This window comes from Oreochromis aureus, linkage group 20, assembly GCF_013358895.1.
Source record: "Oreochromis aureus strain Israel breed Guangdong linkage group 20, ZZ_aureus, whole genome shotgun sequence".
Taxonomy (NCBI): domain Eukaryota; kingdom Metazoa; phylum Chordata; class Actinopteri; order Cichliformes; family Cichlidae; genus Oreochromis; species Oreochromis aureus.
Window position 1 is genome coordinate 22,996,251 of NC_052961.1, and position 20,142 is coordinate 23,016,392.

The 20,142-nt window shown below is 41.7% G+C and overlaps 2 protein-coding genes across 3 annotated transcripts in view; one reads left to right on the top strand and one right to left on the bottom strand.

Moving 5' to 3' along the window:
- cntn3a.1 (contactin 3a, tandem duplicate 1) overlaps nucleotides 1–6,291 on the top strand; it is a 77,442-nt gene extending 71,151 nt beyond the window's left edge. For both annotated transcript variants that reach the window (XM_031726420.2, XM_039604682.1), the window contains exons 19-23: nucleotides 1,330–1,445; nucleotides 1,715–1,901; nucleotides 2,838–2,950; nucleotides 3,924–4,092; nucleotides 4,894–6,291. In XM_031726420.2, coding sequence (XP_031582280.1) covers nucleotides 1,330–1,445; nucleotides 1,715–1,901; nucleotides 2,838–2,950; nucleotides 3,924–4,092; nucleotides 4,894–4,985 — 677 coding nt within the window. In that variant the 3' untranslated portion in view covers nucleotides 4,986–6,291. The remainder of the gene's footprint in view (nucleotides 1–1,329; nucleotides 1,446–1,714; nucleotides 1,902–2,837; nucleotides 2,951–3,923; nucleotides 4,093–4,893) is intronic.
- Nucleotides 6,292–8,159: 1,868 nt separating this feature from the next.
- The window catches only part of si:dkey-178k16.1 (band 4.1-like protein 1), a 43,410-nt gene continuing 31,427 nt past the window's right edge, over nucleotides 8,160–20,142 (bottom strand). The window contains exons 12-24 of the mRNA XM_039604683.1: nucleotides 19,613–19,788; nucleotides 19,132–19,358; nucleotides 18,459–18,497; nucleotides 17,341–17,370; nucleotides 16,763–16,918; nucleotides 14,115–14,165; nucleotides 13,326–13,724; nucleotides 12,152–12,373; nucleotides 12,004–12,063; nucleotides 11,733–11,822; nucleotides 11,537–11,617; nucleotides 10,840–10,956; nucleotides 8,160–10,731 (exon numbers count right to left, since the gene is read on the bottom strand). Coding sequence (XP_039460617.1) covers nucleotides 10,726–10,731; nucleotides 10,840–10,956; nucleotides 11,537–11,617; nucleotides 11,733–11,822; nucleotides 12,004–12,063; nucleotides 12,152–12,373; nucleotides 13,326–13,724; nucleotides 14,115–14,165; nucleotides 16,763–16,918; nucleotides 17,341–17,370; nucleotides 18,459–18,497; nucleotides 19,132–19,358; nucleotides 19,613–19,788 — 1,654 coding nt within the window. The 3' untranslated portion in view covers nucleotides 8,160–10,725. The remainder of the gene's footprint in view (nucleotides 10,732–10,839; nucleotides 10,957–11,536; nucleotides 11,618–11,732; nucleotides 11,823–12,003; nucleotides 12,064–12,151; nucleotides 12,374–13,325; nucleotides 13,725–14,114; nucleotides 14,166–16,762; nucleotides 16,919–17,340; nucleotides 17,371–18,458; nucleotides 18,498–19,131; nucleotides 19,359–19,612; nucleotides 19,789–20,142) is intronic.

Sequence of the window (20,142 nt, forward strand, 5' to 3'; positions counted from 1 at the left end):
AGCAGGAATAATGCATTTTTTGACAGACTTTAGTCTTTTTGTCACATTTTAATATAATTCCAAGGATGTTATTGCTTAAAATAAACACTGTACTTCATAACACTGGTTTCTGGTCCTAAACATAGACTGTATATAAAAGATGGAATGATCTTCCTCGTCTTAAACACCGTTGAAGAAAGTTTCCTGTTTGCATAAAGAAGTTTAAAGTAAAATGACCTCAGTTAACACTTTCCTAATAAATTTATGGCCTCATTCATTAGATTCAAGCCTTTATGAATACAGGTTCACGCTAATGTAGTAAATCATGGCTCCATTAGAGGAGAAATACAATAAAGCAAGGAATGATTTAGGGCATGACTACTTGATTAATAAGTTTTGACTGTGCGATATGTATCTGGAAGCTCTGCTCTTTATCTGTAATATCTGGTTTAAAAAAAACATGATAGAGATGGCCGAACTCCAAAGTTAAGCTAATAAGCTGATCAAATCACACTCTCACAGTCCCTGGTCCTGAGTCCTGAGACGGCTGGTAATTTACCTTCATGCATCTTTAGCCTAATTGCACATTTTGTCATGAATATTTAATGTAACAGGACACTACACCAACTATTGAGATTTGAGCATCATTACTGGTCTTTAACATCATTTTCAGCTGATAGACCATTACCTCCGACAGCCATCCCTAATCTTAGTTGGTGTGTAACTTTGGCACCTACACCCATACACATACACAAACACCAGAATAAGGTTCTTTTATCGATAAAAGGCTGCCAGGAATAACTGAAATGTAATTATGTTTTCACACCCAAAGTTTGTCAGTCGCACAGTAAAAGAAGAAAAATCTTTTCCTCTGTGCTCTTCTTTTCTCTCTTCTCCTTCCCATCAACCCAACAACCGGTCGTGGCAGATGGCTGCCCCTCCCTGAGCCTGGTTGCGCTGGAGGTCTCATTCTGCTAAAACAGAGTTCTTCCTCCCAAGCGTCGCCAAGTGATTGCTCATAGGGGATAATCAGATCATTGGTTTTCTCTTTCTATTATTATAGGATGTTTACCTTACAGCATAAATCGACTGGAGATGGCCGGAACCGGACCTGCATAAATAAAATGGAGATGAACTGAATTGTATGACGATAAATAAAAGAGGAAATGCTAATGATGTTTACATGAGAGCATTTCCCATATTATTACATTAACGTTGGTATCATGGTCTGTTAAAACCACTGAGTAAATTTATTGCTTCTGTATATTCATTAAGCCACACAGCGTCTATAGGCTTAATAAATCCATGTCTTCCTCTCTTTCCCCGGTGCCCCTGGTGTCTGTCTTTCAGAGCCCAGCAGAGCTCCAGGGAGGCTCAGGGCTCGGAGCGTATCAGCGTCCGAAGTAGAGGTCACCTGGAAGCCACTGCCCTGGAGCAACAACCGCAGACGCATCCTAGGCTATGAGGTCAAACCCACACAAGCCCACACAATAGGTCTCGTACAAACATGGTGGACAGCACCAGCAACACGAATAGCTAGTGGCAATGTATCTGTTTTTGATTTTCGCAGAATAGCGTTGTGACCTTTTTGCATTAGTGTTTATATTATTCATTTATGAAGTAAACTGCAGTATATGAGGGCCCTCTGGCTTTCATGCCCACAGAGAATATTGAGTAACAAATTAGATGCAAGCAGATAAAGTGTAGTCTGTGTATTCTATGTGTGTGTGTTTAGTTGCAGTACTGGAGTGAGAAGCAAAAGCAAGAGGCAGCAACGGTGATCAGGACAGCAGGGAATAAAACTTCAGTACTCATCAGGGATCTGGAAGGCAGCAGCACCTATTACGTGTGTCTGCGGGCTTACAACAGCGCTGGAGTGGGCCCACAGAGCAACATAGTCAATGTCACAACCAAGAAACCGCGTAAGGACTTCGGTTACAAGATACTGAAGGCGAATGACAGCGTTCCTTTGTGTATTGTTTTTCTTGTTTTTGTTTTTTTCTTCCTTTTCTTTTGGCTGTAGCTGCATGGTCCATTCAGTGTATTGGATTTCACTAGTAACTGAAGAAGGAACCATTCACGGCAAAACAATGTGGCGCTTTCATTTGTGTCGAGCGTCATTTTAAAGTCGGAGTCGGTGTTTTTTCACCGAATTGTGTTTTATGTTGTCGAGACTTGAAATGCGTTAAAGGCTTTTCTCTCCCATAAAAAAAATATTTAGAAAGCCATTGTTCCAAACATCTAAATATTTTTGGTGGGTTTTATGGTTTTCTGCTCGCGTACACTGATATGCTGCTTCGTATCCTGGCATCTCACTGATGCAAACAGCGTGAAAGTAACAGACGTCAAAGCAGGTGTCGGCGTAAGTTTCTGCCACACCGTGTTATTTATGTTATTCATGTGTTATAGCAAAGAAATAGACGTTTGAAATTGCCCTATTTGTCTTGTATACGTGATGTCGATAATTTAATCCCTGTTTGCCGTTTGCAGCGGTGCATCTCATGTCATCTGCATGCAAACATCTGAGAAAGAAGCAAGAAAATCTGAAGTTGTGGATAATGGTTTAAAGCGTTAATTGTCAGACATATGTCTTTAATTTTACGCTCACATGTGCTAATAATATAAATTGCCGTATTCTCGTTATAATATGATACAAAATCTTTCAGGGCTTTTTGTTACTTCCCCATTAACTTAAAAAAAAATAGGATTGTTCTCACTGCTCACTCCTAACAGTGGGATGATAAACTGATAATGAGAAATCTCCTTCATGCTGAGTTGGTTCGTGACTGTTTATCGACTTGACAGCCTCTTTTTTTTCTTCTTCTTCCCCTTGCCCCGCTCCCCGTGTCCTCACTCAGCGCCCAGTCAAGCCCCAGTTAAAATTATGTGGAACACTTCCAACTCCAAGGTCATCCTGAAGTGGGACCAAGTGCACGCCCTGGAGAATGAGTCAGAAGTCACAGGATATAAGGTAAAGTTTTACACTTCCACGGCAGACTGCCTCAACAAGAATCAATTCAACGCTGACAAGTAAAGGGTTTTATAGATAGTAACATAACAGAGAATGATAGACTGTTACCTGGTCCATTTGCTCCATAAGAGCACGCTGTTATTTATGAACACACTGGTTGTGCTGATGAACTTCTCGGAGTGTTATTAATAAATGGGAGCCTCATTTTATCCCCTGCATTGGTGTAATATTCTGCAGCATTTCAGTTTAACCTCGGAAGTCCTACACAAATTGCCTCCTCGCCTTAAACCAGCAGTCCTGTGATAACCCGAACACCCACAGCACCCATTATTTTTAGCCACATAGTTTAAACTGTACAACTTTTCTGAGCGAGTCATCTCAGGAAAAGCATGTACGAGGTAAAATCTGATTGGCGTTCATCTTCCCGTATTGTGACATTTAACTTGCCACAGCAGCATCAAGTGCACAATAGATATTATAATGACTGCTTCAGGGTTTTTATCTTCATCTGTCTTTCCAAGTGTCACTTGGCTTGTAAATGTAAATAAAAAGGAGCACGAATTTGCAGCCTCCTACACTAAACAGGCGAAAAGTGTGAAGACTTGGTCTTAGTCGCATTATTCCCGTTTCAAGTTAAGTGAAAGTGGAGAGCTTAGCGTGTGTTAAAATGGGCAGATGCATCCAAACCGCAGTTGAAAAGTCAGGACTGAAGATTTCCGGCGGTTCTCCCTTATCTCTACTGAGCCCTCTCCTCTAGTGATCCGGCCCAGTCATGTGCAGATATCTAAAGCAAGAGTCTCGTTCTTGTTAACTTTCAGATACTGCTCACTCCAACTCGCCGAGCTGCAGCTCACACTTAGATCTTCCTGTCAGCACGCTAGGAAGGAAAAAAAAAACACTCATATGTTGCATTGTGAGTGCCTTCATGCCACGCCACACTCTGTTATCGTCTTTCGCACTCTGTTTCCTTCAGGTGATGTACAGCCAGGACAAACACAGCCGTCCCAACGTGGTGGAGACCAACAACACCTCCTTGGAGTTGTCGCTGCCGGTCAACCAAGGCTATGTGATCCAAATTAAACCCTTCAGTGAGGGAGGTGAAGGGATCAGCAGCCGCCAGATTACCATCCCCAAGATAGCAGGTAGGACAGTCCTGAAACATTTCTTTCTCTTTTTTTGTGAGAATATTTTCAAGCTGGGGTTGAGCCATACAGAAAATGGCCCTTGCATATACCTGTGCACGGTCAGGAAAGAATTATATCCACTTTAGCTTTTCGGCACCCTTTTCTGAGTGGAAGTAATTTAGGTCCTCTAGTTTCCCTACAGAGAACCACTGTGACAGCACTTCTTTTGATCAAGCCGTGCAAGTCTAACAATGCACATACTGCAAGCCTGGCACTTGTACAAACACACCCTGCAGCTACATTAAATAGATAAATTGTTATCCGAGAGACTCTCTTAGGAAGCTTTTTTTTTCCAAATTAATTGATGTAATATTAGTCTTCAAATAAGTCATTTCCTCTTTCACATTACCTCTAAAATAGTCTCTTATCCGCAGACCGGGAGACATACTATCAACAACAAAATGGTCTCCAGCATTCTCCAAGTATGGCCAGGAGGTTGTTTGAGAGTGGATGTGCCATTTGGATCAAACCATGTGTGTTGCTGTTGCCCGCCTCAGTAGTCCAGCTCTTTGAAACTCGGGTCGCCCCCATAAGGGAACATGTTATACTAGTGCCATCTATTGATAAGTGCGCGCACTCGCATCTCGCATCAGTTCTTTGTACTGCACTGTAGTGCCGTTCTGTTCTGTGATAATTTATCGTGTAAAAGTCTGCACTCAATGACCTTCTACAGTTTTTTCATGCATTTCTAGACCACGCCAGACTTTTCAAATGCAAGACCAAGCGCCTGTTGGATTTTGATTTGATTGTGTTTTTCAGACGCCATAGCCGCGGGAGCAGCCTCGGAGTTCTCGGCCTTCCCCACGGTCAATCTTGCAGCCCTAATCATCACAGCCAGAACGCTGCTATGACAAATGTCTGCAGGAACCAGGCTCTGCAGCTGCTTATTAAGAGGAGAAAAAGCAGGTCAAAGACAACAACAGGCTGACAGCCACATTCCCACCTGCTCCCTTTCCTGCACTACTGTGTCTTTCCTCTTCTTTCTACAAAGATCGCTTTGTGGGGAAGATTCTTTTCCTCTACCTTTCTAAAGTGGTTACTGAAAGGAACTGGCTCTTTCAGAAGTTGCTTTTATGGAACTGAAAGGACACCGTGGCTCGACTGCAGTCTCTTTGAAGACGTTTTTTTTTTTCACTCGTCTCCTTTCTAACCAGTGGATGTTCTCGTATGGTTTTCATCTTGGAGGCCACAATAGAATGTGTGTATATGTTTTTGCTTAAGAGGCTGTGCAGGTTTTATTAAACAGATGTGTATGTTCCACTGGACTCTTCTCGGTTGATGGGATTTAAACATGACAGAGAGTGAAGGAGCCCTAAAACAAATGAGTATAATTACGCTTAGAGACAGGAAGTGGTTGAAGCCATTTCCCTGCTATCTTTTGGGCTGTCTTTGGAAAACCTCCTGCGTTCTAATGAGGAAAAAACAACTATTAGTCATCCCCTGCTAAAAAGCAGGGAGCTAAGTCTCATTGCTTTATGACAACCAGAATCTGAGACCTTTGTAACTTTTGCCTGGATTTTATTCATGCTTTTATGTCACATCAAAACCTCAGCTGCCATGAAACTGAGTGGAACCAAAGGTACGGGGCCTACAAGGTTCAGTTATACCTGTTGTATTGTGAGAAAATGCTGCGTGTCCATCCCAGTATTACTTCCACTGTAAACAGCAGATCTCTGTTGACTAATTGATGTCTCATCTTCTTCCTTCATCTATGAAAAGTGTGCAACAAAGGCACGCCGAACAATGTCAGCTGGGTTGTCCCACATGTCGCGTATGTATGAAATCCTCAGGTCCCAAATTGAGCCTTAAGTCCTATGGTTATATCCCACGTTGTTATTATTCAAAAGAGGTTTATTTATACTCCTTTTGTTTATCCGTGTTGTATTTTGGCTCAGTCATGCTCTAATTTAGATCATGTTTTTTAGGCGTTTTTAGGACATAACAGGCCTTTGTCTTCTGTCCTTCATAATGAGCATTGTAATACAATAAGTGGCAGATATTTACTGACTTTTCCAGCTTATTACAAAGTAGCGGGAGTACTTTACTGTCAGCCGCTGTTAGGCATGAAATCGGTCAGTGTGTGTACCTTGCTTAGGGTGTCTGAAACGGAACAACCTGCTTTTAATAAACATAATGCCATTTTCCTTGTTTCCTTCATTGATGTCTGAAGCGGAGAGTTTGCATACTTCAAAATCTAAGTGCTGTGTTTTTCCATCAGGCCACCCATATGGGAATAATTTTCACATTTCTAACAGAGCCTTATAAAATTAAACAAAACAAAACAAAAAAAACAGCCTAACCCACTTACTGCTTCTCTTTGGAGTTTTCAACTCTATGACCGCTTTGGAAAAATGTGAAAGTTCAGGTTTTCATTTGATCTATTTTCCAAGCAGAAAATCTCATATTGAATTTGTTATGAGGTCAAAAAAAAATTTTGTCCAGATGAACAGGTTCAACTTTCTGCATCACACCAAAATCTTTCAGTTCCTGTTATTCATCAGCCTGTGGGATCATCTACAGTCACATGACTGATTGAATTTCATACATCTATTCATGCATGCAGTTAAATGAAATTGTTTCATTTGTGAATACAGATTTATATAAACTGGTTGAAACTGTGCAGCATTAAGCTTAACCAAACACATCCTCTAATGGTGTATCTGCACTGCACGAGCTTCATGGACTCTTTTTCTTCAGAGTTTCTTGCTCAAATCAGGTCAGTGCTTTGGTGCTGTTTAAACACAGGGAGGAGAGCACTGATGCTGGATTTCCTAAAATTGCTCCTTACAATATGCTGCATTGGTATTGCTTCATATTTAGGAAGCTTGCCAAAAGGAACTGAGTTCTGCTTAAGTTCAAAAGTGTATTAGGATGAACATAAACTTGACTGACTATAGTACTGCACATTCAGCTTAATCCATTCAGCAGTAAATTGTATAAACAAAAAAACCCCAGGCACGCTCTTCAATAAAACACCATTGTTCTTGTGCAATGCAAGCCTTTATCAGAGTGTTAGGCTTATTTTCTAGTGTTGTTCCACTAATAAAAATCCTCCACTTGTAGTGAGGTCGGAAACCTCCACTTGTTATGTTCCACCAAGAGGAATCTGAAACTTGGATGAGATGCTGGCAACCACATCTGTCAAAGCTGAATAAAAGAATAGCTAAAAAAAAAAAATAACAAAAAAAAGGAACTTAAAAAAACCACTTGAAAAAGTTCTTAAGCTCCATTAGTATTCTATATTCTATTTGTATTCTGCTGACATTTGTATGTTTACATGAACAATTTTACTGACAATTTCCATCCTGTTATGACCACAGTGTACCCATCTAATCATGGCGGCTTCCAACATGTGCCATGTGACAAACATCAAGTCATCTCAGCCTGGTTTCTTACACATGAAAATGAGTTCACTGCACTCAAACGGCCTCCGGTCACCAATTCCCAAATAAACAGAGCAACTTCGGGATGTGAAATAGGAGATTCACATTATGAATGCGCACCCAAGAGATCTATACCATGTTATCATGTCAACATGGATGTGATAACATGGTATAAAATCTCTGTGAAATGTTTCCAGAACCTTGTTGAATATATATCGTGAAGAATTACGACAGGTCTGAAGGCAAAAGGGGATCCAACCCGGTATAAGCAAGGTATATGTATGTGTGCTGGGTGAGTAAAAAAACAAAGAGAATATATATTTATGTTAATGTGTGTGTGTGTTCCCGAAACAGTTTTATGGATAACTTTTCCAGATTTCCAAATACAGGTGTTTTTTGCAGAAACTAAAATTTGAATTGCGTCTACTCATTGTTTTCTCCTGGCTGTTATTTGATTTATGGTACCTTAACTAAAACTTAGAAACAACCTAAATGCAAAAAAAGGTAAATATGCAATAATCACTGCCTGAAAAAGAAACGCATGACTGAGCCGTGTCTTTCTAATCATTTACAGCACTAGTATAGTATTAGAGACACAGATCAAACAGAGGGATTCTCATTTATCTTGTTCTGCTTGTTTTTTCTCTCTCTTCTTTATTCATTTTCAAATGAATGCAAGTACAATGTACAGCAAGGATACAGCACTAAGCAGTGGAAAGCAGCAGAGCAGAAGAGATGAAGCTGCAGAGGAGGAGGAGGAGGAGAAGAAGAAGGAGAGCTCTGTACAGAAGGACAAGGTTAGGTTTAAGGGTCTGCCAGAGGTCATCCAATCAGACTTCGGCACCAGGTGTCTCAGCCACAGTCGAGGGTCTGCGATTATTCACAGTCTGGTTATTACAGTCTGGTCATTGTCACATGTCCGTGAGTGGGCCTTGTCTGGACAGAGAGAGGTAAGTCAGACCATGCTGGTCGATCCAGTGAAGGATGGTGAGAAGGACTTCAGCTGGGTATGCTTGATGTTGCAGCTAAGCTGGCTTCTTTTAGGTAACCGGTGCCCCCTAGTGTACATCAAGCCCATTTCCATTAACTACTATACATCTTCACAATCCACTAAACAGCACCAAATATACAGTACAAGGTATGCGTGGTTGCATTATTCTTTTTTCCACCTTTCAGTTTGACACCCACATCCATGACTAAGCATCACTTTGGAACCAAAATAAGGAACACAAAAGGAGTTACACTAGACAGGTGAACATAGACCGTATAGTTTAGTGTCTGAAAGCAAGTTAATTTCCTCATAAACCTTGAGTGGCAGCTTTTGACATTTTTTTTATCAATTGTTTGATTTTTCGGCTGCATGTATTGGTCTATATATAAAATATGAGTTCTGAAAAAGATACAGAAGTTATATATTGTTTTAAACGCTAAAGACAGTATACTTAAAGGGAAACCATGTCATACCAAAAAATGTGTGCGTTTGACCTTCTGACACTTTGTAATTAAAAGTTGCTCATATAAAGTTATTTCATACAAAACCAGGGTTTGTACAGTTTGACTGCTACCTCAGTTGGCACGTTACATCTCTACAGCATCCTTCTAACACCCATGTACCAAATCACACACAACTAAAAGTCCAAAGATGTGTCTCCTACTGTGTATCTTATTTCTAACATGGTACTTTACACGAAAGAGCGTCGCCAGAGCTCTGATGCATAATGCCATTTCAGCTTGGTTGCAGAACGCAAGCTCACATTATGTGGCCCACATTATGTTCATTCACTGGCAAATAAGTAGAAAACGGCTAGGTTAGGACCAGCTGAACGTCACTGGCGGTTTGAGAAGAGATGAGAGTGTAAGAGGGCTGCAACAGAATAATCGAGTGTGCTGTCATAACTGAGTGTACTGTGTACTTGACATTTCCTGCTTTTTCCCCCTTCACCAACACGCATCATTTCTCTTTAAGACTTTAGATTATTAACAATTCAGTCTCTGCAGCTTTGTAATTTCTCAGGGTGTTCCCGTCGTGGACATTATCATCGCTCCTTATGATGAGTTAATATCCACTGAAGTCATTTACAGTCCAGTCATCCAAAAGAAATCATCATCATGCAAAAGTTATCTCAGACACTACTTTTACTGATGCAGGAGCCCGTTCTGTGACTTGAACAAGGAATGTAAGCCTACTCTATGTACTTACTTACTACACACACAACGGCCAATGAGGATTTAAATCCAGGTGAGTTCTGAGCGCGTATCTAAAGGCCGGGAGAGGAGAGAGACTGGGCTCATTCTGAAACATCAGCATGCTCAGAAACTACATTGTCACTGTTTGAATAAATACAACAGGTACACTGTGTATCAACAGCTCCTAATGTCAAGACATATATGCAGATATGCATACTTACCACCCACACGTCGAGGTGAGATATGTTTAACGGAAGTCAAATATTACTAGATAGCTAACACTGGTCCTCGCTAAATACTCGAATAAACGCCTCCAGAGGATCGCAGTCGTCTCTAATCAGTGCATCTTCATCATTCAGTGCGATGGGATGATATTTGTTTATTTGACTAGCTATGAAAACTAAACAGTTTTCACTAAACCCTGCGAGTGACTGGATGCGTTAACAGTACTGGAGCTACATGTACTAGATTCTATTACTCAGTGACACAATGTGAACACATTTTTTTTTTCAGCACACACAGCAGGAATCACGTGATGAGAGTATAAGCCACTCATATCTAAATAAACCCCTTTCCCAATGAATTCCCTGTGTTCTCTGTTTTTGTTTAGAAATACCAAAGCGAGTGATTTGAACATATAGACCCTGAGATTTTTTGCAGGGAATTTACTTGAATTATGTCTTAAATTTTTCCGGATGTTTGGAATTCTTGTGGCATGTTATCAACCATGTAAAATTCATAAATGTTGCTTTTTTTTTTTCCTTTTTCTCTTATTTGTGCAGCCGGACTGCAAAAACAAAAGTCACTCCGTTGAACATGATGACGATTTCGATAATGAAACGTTCAAATACAAATTAAATAGTTTGAAGAGTCCTGTTTCAGGTTTGTGTGTGAACTTGTACAAGAGGCTCCGGCAGAGCGCCTCGGGCAGTAGTCTTTAATCGACTGGGATGGTGGGCGGCAATTTCAGGTCGGGCACTGACGCTTCTTGTCCAAAGGGGGGCACTCTCGTCTCAGGAAATCAGGACTGCAGCAAAGAAAGGAGACATGGATGTTAAATCCCTTAACCTCAAAAGAGTTTAGAGGATGTAAAAATCTCATCCACTGTTGCATGGCGTCAAGATGCCACCTGTACCTCTGATGCACCGTGTCGGTCCTCAGTGGATGATTCTGTTTCCCTGACAACAACTGCCTTAGTCACCTGCATGTCTGGATGCTGCTGCTTGGCCTCCTGTATGGCAATAGCCAGAGCCTGAAAGGAAAGAGTGAAGTGTGTGTCTTGAATGAAATGAATTGCTTAAACCCTTCCACCCAAGCACCTTATGGAACATTTCTGTATCTTACAAAAACAGAACACAGGTTCAGACACTGATTTGTGCTCGCAACGGGAGCTGAAATTACAATTCATTTTAGAAATTAGTCTTTAGATACCCAAATGCTCATTTTATATTTTATCTAGTCAGAAAACACATTGGCCCACTTAAAGAATCTAACATTTTAGCCTTTAGCTTTGTGGGTTCTTATATAAAAATCAGCTAATAAGTTGATTTTATGCTTTAATAAAATCACAAGACACACTTAAAAACTGTCTAGCAACACAGAAGGGCCCGTCTTTAACCAAAGAGCTTTTATAGCTGATGAACAATGAGGGATGCATGCACTATGGAAAAGTAGCCAGGAAGTTAGCTACTCCTCTGCTTCAGTCATGTACACATTGATTAGTCTCTTGCACTGTTGCGTTCTCAGGCGAGCTAATCACACCACTTTAATATATAGACTGAACCGTACTGGGGTGCCAAGGTAACAAAGCTCATTTGTCAATTTCTGCTCACCTGTTCCTGGTCTACATCATCGTCTCCTGTGATTATGATCCTCTTCTCGATCCTGGTCTCTGAGTATCCTCCTTTCACCGTCTGCAGCATACAGACAACAGCTTTTCTTTTAACAGCCTTAACATTTTAAGGAGATGAGCAGCACTAAGTTATAAATTAAATGTGCACTTTGTGAGTTTTATTTGAGCTTCTCTACCTTTGTAACATGAGTGGTAGCTGAGGTAACATTTTCAGAGACGAGGATGGGAGATCCTGATGTCTCTCTGCCAAGACTGCCTTTGTGCACCTGAGGAGGCATGAGGCAAATATTACAAAGACCCATGAACCATTTTTTATGACATTCAGTCAGATGTGTGTTCCTGAATTCATGTCTTTGGGCTTTGTAAGTAGGTTTGAACCCTGGAGAGCAGGAAGGAGTGTGCTGCAGGTTGAGTTAAAATTGGAGAGGTCCCCCTGTCTGTACTCACAGGGGAAACGCTCTGTCTCGTAGAGTAAGAAACTTCACTTAGTCCAGTGATGCCGTGATCCTGAAACAGACAGATTGACTGGATTATATCCAGATATTTTACAGGTCTACCTTTCTGTACATCTTTAGCAGTGAAATATGAAGTTAACCTGATCCGTGAACTCCACGATGGTCGTGGTGACCTCTGACCCATTGGGTTGAGTCTCCGTCCTGATGTCCGTCTTTCTGACTGCTGGCGTGGGCCTGATATCGCTGCCCTCCCTGCTCAGTGGTGCGGCGGCAGAGACACGACTACCTTCTCTGTGTGACTGATCTCGGTCCACTGATGAAGACACGGGGACTGATCTCTTTGGTTTTTTGGGAACTACAGGCTTAAGAAAAGGAATGTTTATATTATTAAGAGTGTGTATAGTTCGTAGTGTTGCTCTGAGACTCTGCAGAAACTGAGGTTTTTAAAAGGCTTGAAAGCCCCTTGTTTGCCAAAATGAACCTAATTTAATCAGAACAGAAAGTAAAAGACAACCTGAGAGTCTGAAGTTTGGAAGCCTAAGAGAAATTTTACTTTAGTAATAAGTTAAACATAAAAAACAAGAGGAAAATGAAAAAGTGGGTTTTCTTTCGTTTACCTTCTTTAAAACTTCAAACTAAAAGCACATCCCTTTCCTGTATATTTCACGACAGTCACTTCATCTGCTCATTTGTGGATTTTAGTGCATTAGAGGCATCAGAAGCTTCAATACTTTCAGCCGCCCAGCTTTTTTACAACTCAAATCAAGAACCCGAAGTCAAGTTTAACAACATGCGCTGCAAAAAAGTGTGAGAACCACTTTGGGAATCATCACATCATAATTTTCTGTTTTGTTACATTCCCTCTGACCACCCACTGCACAGGCAAACCAGAGCCTGTGAATAAACTTGCATGAATTCACCCACAGCTACCTTGTCATCACACTTTGTTGGAAACTTGGGAAAGACACAGAGCGCGGATGTGGTTGGTGTTATGGGAAAAGTGCCGGGGAGGAGAGGAATTCAGCTCTTTTCTTCCTGTTGTTTCCATTGCATTCACACTTGGCTTTATTTATTTCTCAAGTGCCCGGTTACAAACATGCAGAGAGATAAAACTGTAGAGTAATGATTTCATGCTACTTTGCTTTCAGATCAAATTAACAGCCATTCTTTCCTGCACTGGCGTCTGAATTTAAAAATGAGCTAAGATGCATATTTTTAGGTGCCTAAAAATAGAGCAGTGTGAAAACAAAACACACCAAAGAAGTAGACACTTCTCAGTGGTTCTACACAGCTGATGTGAAAACTTTAATCTACCTGCACATCGGACCGTTTGACTTCTGGTCGGACTTCTTCAGCCTGGATTTGTTTGGCTGGAGGACTGCTGCTGGTTCCTCTGGACAGAGGAGCCGATACTAAGGGAGGAGGTGGCTCAGAGGGCTGCTGCTGGAGCAAGTCGATGCCAAAGCGCAGACCCCCGTCAGGTGACAGATCCCTCTCTCCCAGCTCTGACATACCCCTGGAGAACTCTTCCATGCCTGTGTGCAGGTCCGTGAGGACGGTGAAATCTACTTCAGCTTCCAGGCTGGATGTAGAGCTGACTGTGATGCTGGAACATTTGCGCTCAATGCCCAGGTGGGTTTCCTTCAAGTACAGGATCTCGTGGTCCTGATCATCCTCTGATACGGAGCCCAGGCGCCTCTCCCATGGTTCCCTCTACAGAGGACACAGATGATAATTCGATGTGGTTTATCTCCTGCACTTTTAGACAATGTACAGCATGTAAAGTACAGATACATTAGCTTCTCTAGAATTAAACATGAAAACATGCTTATTGAACATTTAACAGCGGCACAAAATATTAGATATCAGATTTAGCCATGATGTCGAGCTGGCACTTTAAAATATTCAGTTTCCCCGTTTGATTAGATATGAATTTACAGGCTGTGCTTTTGTGCGTTTATTTCCACGCTTTGGATACAAAAACAAACACGCCTCAAAGAGCAGCTTGAATAAAATCTGTCAAATATCTAATTGTAGTTTATTTACTCTTTTCCCAAGGTGTGACTACATAATAAATATGAGAGGAGCCGAGGGATGACTCACTGAAGCTTCACTGAGAGGCTCCTCATGGATAGCAGGGGTGGGAGGTGTCTCCTATAGAAAAGGCAAACAAACAAAAAGCAAACAACGATATGAAAGCATGCGTGAATTTACCAAAATGCAGCCACAAGTTATACCGTCTCCCTATAGCTAATGTGTGTAAGCATATCCAAAAATAAAAGTTAGAAAAAGTTTTCTTTGAAACTGCTTTGATGTCGAGTTCTGCTTTTTGCACAGCACGGCTGATGAAATAATTGATATCTGGAGAGCCCGAGTTTGCAGTGTTCTTGCTTCACCGCTATTAAGCATGTCGCTTTAGCACTGTTGAGTTCTTATCTGTAAGCAAACATGTCTGAGTCATTCATAAACTTTGGGGCTTTTGCTACACCTGCACGATAAACACACAATGTGAGAGATCCCCAAAACTCCAAAGCCTTAAAGCTGCAGTCAAAAGCATGCAAACTGGGTACATTTCACAGGCTGACATCATTAAAAATGACTGCAAGTGCAATGGTAATGCCATGCACTGAAAGGTTCGATTTTTCAAAAAATCCCTTTCAGGGAAAAGGTATTCATATTTTTAAATGCGGCATATGAAAGCCTGAACCCTGAAGAGGTTTGGCAGCTCTGCAGCCAGTGATTACATCTAATCGTCTTTTTCATTTTTCTGCTATTGCTGCAGAGGTGCCAAGGCAGAACATTTGGTTCAAATGGCCTCCTCAGCCATTTACACAAAGGATTCAAATTATGTGGAAAAAGAGGTTTCAAAGAAAAAAATGGTGGAAAAAGGTCTTGCGCTCCTTGCAACAGCAGTCACCTTCACTCTGAGTGTTGGAAGGAGAGACCAGGTGTTAACGTGACAAGTTAAGGTGGGATAGAAGGGACGCCTGAAGCTTAAGCAATGGGAAGTTTGCTTAAAGGCCCACAGCGTTCTGAAATGGCCAAGCAGATGTCAAGATTTGCGGAGGGGAAGAAGGGAAAGCAAAATGCTCCCTAGGCCATGGACGTGAACTGAGTCGGTCAATGAGGCGATGCGAAGGAACGTGAACTTTTGCTTTCTCATACACAGCCACATGAGTTCTGAAGTTTATGCGTGTGTGTGATTTTTTATTTTTTTGGAAGGTTTGTTTTTAGATGGCAAAAACAAGATTTGCACCACATCGCCTGAAGCTCATGCAATGCTTTACTTTCCGATGACTGACAAACAGGTTGGGGGGGAAGGGGGGCAGATGGTTTACCGCTTGCTTCCTCTTGGCTGTTTCTTGGTTGGGCGTCCTGTGGTGGATGTGGCTGTTGTCCATGTTGCTCAGTCTGTCTCGGGACCACTGTGTTTTCAGGGGGAGAGTGCGTGGGGGAGCTGCTGGAAATTTGGCGCTAAACTCTGAGGTGATTTGAGAATTTTCTTCAAATGCAACGCCTCCTCTCGTCCACTGGCCTGCAGAGTCCCTGCAGTCCCTGAGCTCCTGTTGTCCGAAAAACTCGTTCCTAATCTGCTGATGTGTTTGATTTTGCTGCTGATACCACGCTGTAGATTCACCCTGGTATTTGGTGTCCATTGTGTTTTCCTTGGCAACATCTGTGGCAGACTGTGGTACAGTATTATCATCCAGTCTCCTTCCTGACTCGCAGGAAGATTTTGTCATCTGTACATCCCCGGCAGCACCAAAGACGCCTCTGTCAGGCTGGCTGTGTGTTTGAGGGTTTAAATCTTTGTTCTCTTTATTTATAGACTTCTTTGATCTCTGCGGCTTGAGAGGAACTATTTTTGTAACTTCTGTGTGTGAGTTCCCAGTTTTGTTGCAATCCTTTTCTCCCATGGGGCTTGGGTCTTTTATTTTCCAAGCCTCACTGTGTCTTGAAGCACTGCCCTTTGGGACAGAATCCCAAGCCACTGGAGTTTCAAAGTTCTTGGGCCTCTCTCGATGCTCAAAGTGGCCATGTCTAAAATCCTTCTTCAGTTCACTTGCCTGTTTCTCAGGTGGAGACTCGTATCCATTTTCCTGAATGGCTCTCCGCATTTGAACAGATTCATGATGCCCATTAGTTGCTACTGTACCAGCCATGGGGTTCATATCTCTTAGTCCTGCTGCCATAAACTCAGTTTCCCGCTTTGGAGATGTTCCATGTCGACTTCTTCCAGAGTCTGGGCGTGTCTGGCAATTGTTCATATTCGCTTCAGTCCAAGATGTCACTGCAAATGTGTCTCTACCCTCTGAAGAGGTCTTACTCTTTTCCATGTAAGAGTAAGAGTCCAGTGTTCCTTCATAAGCATCCTGCTTGTCAATCAATTTGGCGTCAGTGGTCGCCTATGTTAACATAGAGTAGACAGTTTCATTAGCCTAACTAGATAAACGGCTCTTCCATTCATTACCGTTACCCCACATTGCTATTGTAAAGACGTAGTGTAAAAAAAAACACACACACAAAACCGCCAATGAAAAACAACTGGGGGGTATCACTGTGTAAATTTGAAAGCATTTTTAGGTATTTTTTTCTGTGAATTGATTTAGTGGAATACAAATTTTGGCATACTCTGTGAAGATATATATATGTTGGCCTAGGACCAATACAGCCTGTTTAGAAAATGGTAATGTAGATATTTTAACAATGATAGTATGTGCCATAACTTGGAAACAGAATGTCATTCTTACTGGTTTCCGCTCCGGAGTCCCTCCAGGAGGAGTAGCTGAGGAGATGCGTTTCTCTCTCTGGGCCATTTTGCTGTTAGGCTGCCTCAAAGCCCTCTTCAGCTCGTTGATGCTGGCCTGGTGCTTTTGTATAACGTCTTCTGGTTTGTCCAAGAACTGCTACTCACACAGTGAAAGCAAAAACAGAAAAAAAGACAGCATAAATAGAAAGCTTCTAAGTCTATTTCTGGTTCACAGCACAATGAAGTAGATTTGGATTTAACTGGAAAATGAACAATCGTAACCAAGCTCTGTCTAATCAGGGTAGGTAGCATGACGGATTGTTTTCTTTATGAAGTAAAAACTGTAGCACGTGGATGGCCAATAAAGGCTTTAGATATTACCAGAAAATGTACAAAGCGCATAAAAGATTATGTGCTCTGTAGGAAAATATAACTTTTTCCACGAGCTCTACTGCTGACTCCTGTTTTCCAACTGCGAGTGGTACAGTTATAAATACAACCCCCCCCCTCCAAAAAAAACACTGAACACCTGATGAGAGTCACACACGTCTCATGCCAAAAAGAGATGACAAGCTGTACCTCCTGTTTAGGCCGAAGGGTGACCAGTTCCTTGTCCGACAGATGAGGTGGGGCAAGTGACATGAAGTGAAGGGTTTTTTCGAGCAAAGCGGAAGGGTTAGGAGTTTGGGGGGGTGGAGGTGGGGAAAGAGAGCAGATGCGTGCAGAGACAAAGAGGTAAAATGCTGCAGGTGAGTCAAAAAAGGCAGGCAGCCAGACTGACAAACAGAAACAGTTGACACCATTGAGGCTTTGGACTGTGATTGTTAAGCCATTTAATGTTCTGCCAAGAAGAGAGGGACAATCCATTTCAGTGTCAGCCAACTGGTAATTAATGAAGACATTTATTGACTGAACTTAAGGGTTTGGAGGAGGATTATTCCCATACTTCTTGATCCAAAGATTTGATGGGAAGGCATTACAAAACCACAAACGAAGAGTCCATTAAGCCACTAATGTGATGCCAATATTTCCTGCAGTAGTCAAGAAAACAGCACCACAACTACCTGCACAGGACTTTTACAAAACAAATAAGAGCATATAGAAAGATGGTTTTTAAATAAATATATTTCTAAATTAAATAAAGATGTAGATTTTGGGGCAGTTTAATTGGTGGATCGGTAGATTTGCCAGGTGGGGAAACACTGATTCACTGAATCGTCTACAGTGCCTAAAGGCCATCTGTTTATCCTGCTGGTGACAAACAATCCCTCTAATGTCATACGGGGACACTGTTGAAGAGGCATGCTGGTGAAACTGTGCTGCAAGTCGAGAAAAATAAGTCAGTTCTTCAATAGACTTCTCACTCTTTTTAGGACCAAAATGCTTATTACAATTTAATAAGTCTTTCCACTGAAACACCTATTTCCAGCAGGAAAATACGAGATAAAACAAAAAGCTTGATTACATCTATATATAACATTTCTCGTCTTTTCTTGAAATTCAACTCATGCATTTTCCACGGATTATACCTAGTGAAATCCTGGAAACCATGAAATCAAAAGAAATAACATTTCTTTTACAGACAAACAACACAGGCATAAGACAGGTCGTGCTTAACATACACAGTGCACGAGCACATGACCTTGAACGACCAAAAAAAACACGTAGACAGACACCAAAGTCCGATACCAAAATACCTCTGGCTTTGAGTCTACAGGCGAGCCTGCTTCCTCACCCTGAAGGAAAGCACAAGGCACAGGACAGAAATGTAAGAAGAGGAAAGAAGAGGTTAGCAAAGATTGTTAAGTTTACGGTGATACAAAGAGAATGTTACTGGTTAAAGGCAGGGTGCTCGGTAAGAGACATTTTATGAACCGCGAAGAGGTCGAGTTAGATTTGAGGAGATGATTTAAGAAAAATGATGAGGAAAAAAAGGTGCATACTGAGAAGTCTCATAACGGGAAGAGCAGGAAAAGGGTAAATTAAGCCAAGGAGAGAAGAATAGGAAAGGTGATTACATTCTTAAATAAAAAAGGAACGAGGGAAGAGAAGATGAGTTAATGTGAGATTTTTTTCAGTTGTGATGCACAGTGTGCTGTTTACCTTTCCAAATGAATCAGATTAATTGCTTTTTGTTTATTTCTCTGCAGTGTCCTCAAAACTGCGATGTAGCTTTTACATTTACAGCATCCTATTTAACAGATGTGTTGATTTCATTTGCACTGCTGATTGATCGGTTGTGGCTAAATAGAAACTCTCTTCTTCTTAACAATGACATGTAATTTGTTCGTACAGCTTGGAACTATGAAAATCAGAGCATGAATGAAGTCGGATTTCTGTGCATTTCAAGTCTGTCCTCTCATCTGGTACCTTCAGCTCCAAAGTCCTGGTCGGTGGTGAGATATTGGCACCCAGTGTTGGCTTCTGATCGTCTTCCTGATCTGTGTACTGGTCCTGATCTTGGTCTTGATAATGATAGTGATCGTGGTCCAGGTCTAGGCTGCCCTCTTGGTCCAGATCTTCTCTAGACATGAACTGTGTGCGCTCACTGGAGCTTCGTTGGGACAGCTGGTCCATACTGTCACCAAGAGCCGAGGCTGGTTGAAAGCAAGTGGAGGGTAACCATAAAACACCAGGAGTTTTTAGGTTAAGCTTTTGAATGTGCTGCGCATAAAATAATAGCTAAATCTAATGTTAATTCTTGTTTTTGACAAGGAACTTCTGGCTCCCTTCACAGGGCTGCAGCACAAAATCAACAAACATTCTTGCTGAAATATTTGTACTCTGTGGAGAGAACAAACTGCCTCACGGCAAATGTCCATACCGACAGTGAAAGAGTCTGGGTTCTTACCTCCGTCAATGCTTCGAGGCAGCAGGTACCTCTTGCTAACAGAACGATCGAACTGTGGAGCGGGCCTGTCAATCAGAGCGCTAGCCTGTCTGGTCTGGGCTTGGGTCCGCCCGCTGTAGCGGAACTTGGAGCCAATCACCAGGAAGCCCTTGGGAGGTGGCTCTGGGGAAACCAACCTGCAGGAAGGTTCAGTTTATGTAAAAATGTGGCACATATTCAACAGGGCTTTGCGGAAGCATTATTTATTGATTTCTCTGGAAATTTACTGGAATTAACTAATTTATGTCCTGCCTCCACCTGTGTCTTGTTACCCATTTAGCACTCTGTGCTTTATTTAGTCCTGCCCTTCTCTCAGTCTTTTATCAGTTTGTCTGACTGACATCCAGTCTGACCTCCTTGTGTTTCCCGTTTTCCTAACATTCGTACGTTTTCATTGGATTTCATCAAAGCCCACCTGTGTTTCATTAACAGTATGTCTAAAGTCTTTAAATCATAACTTTTGACTCTCATAACAGTTTCTCTTAATCTAA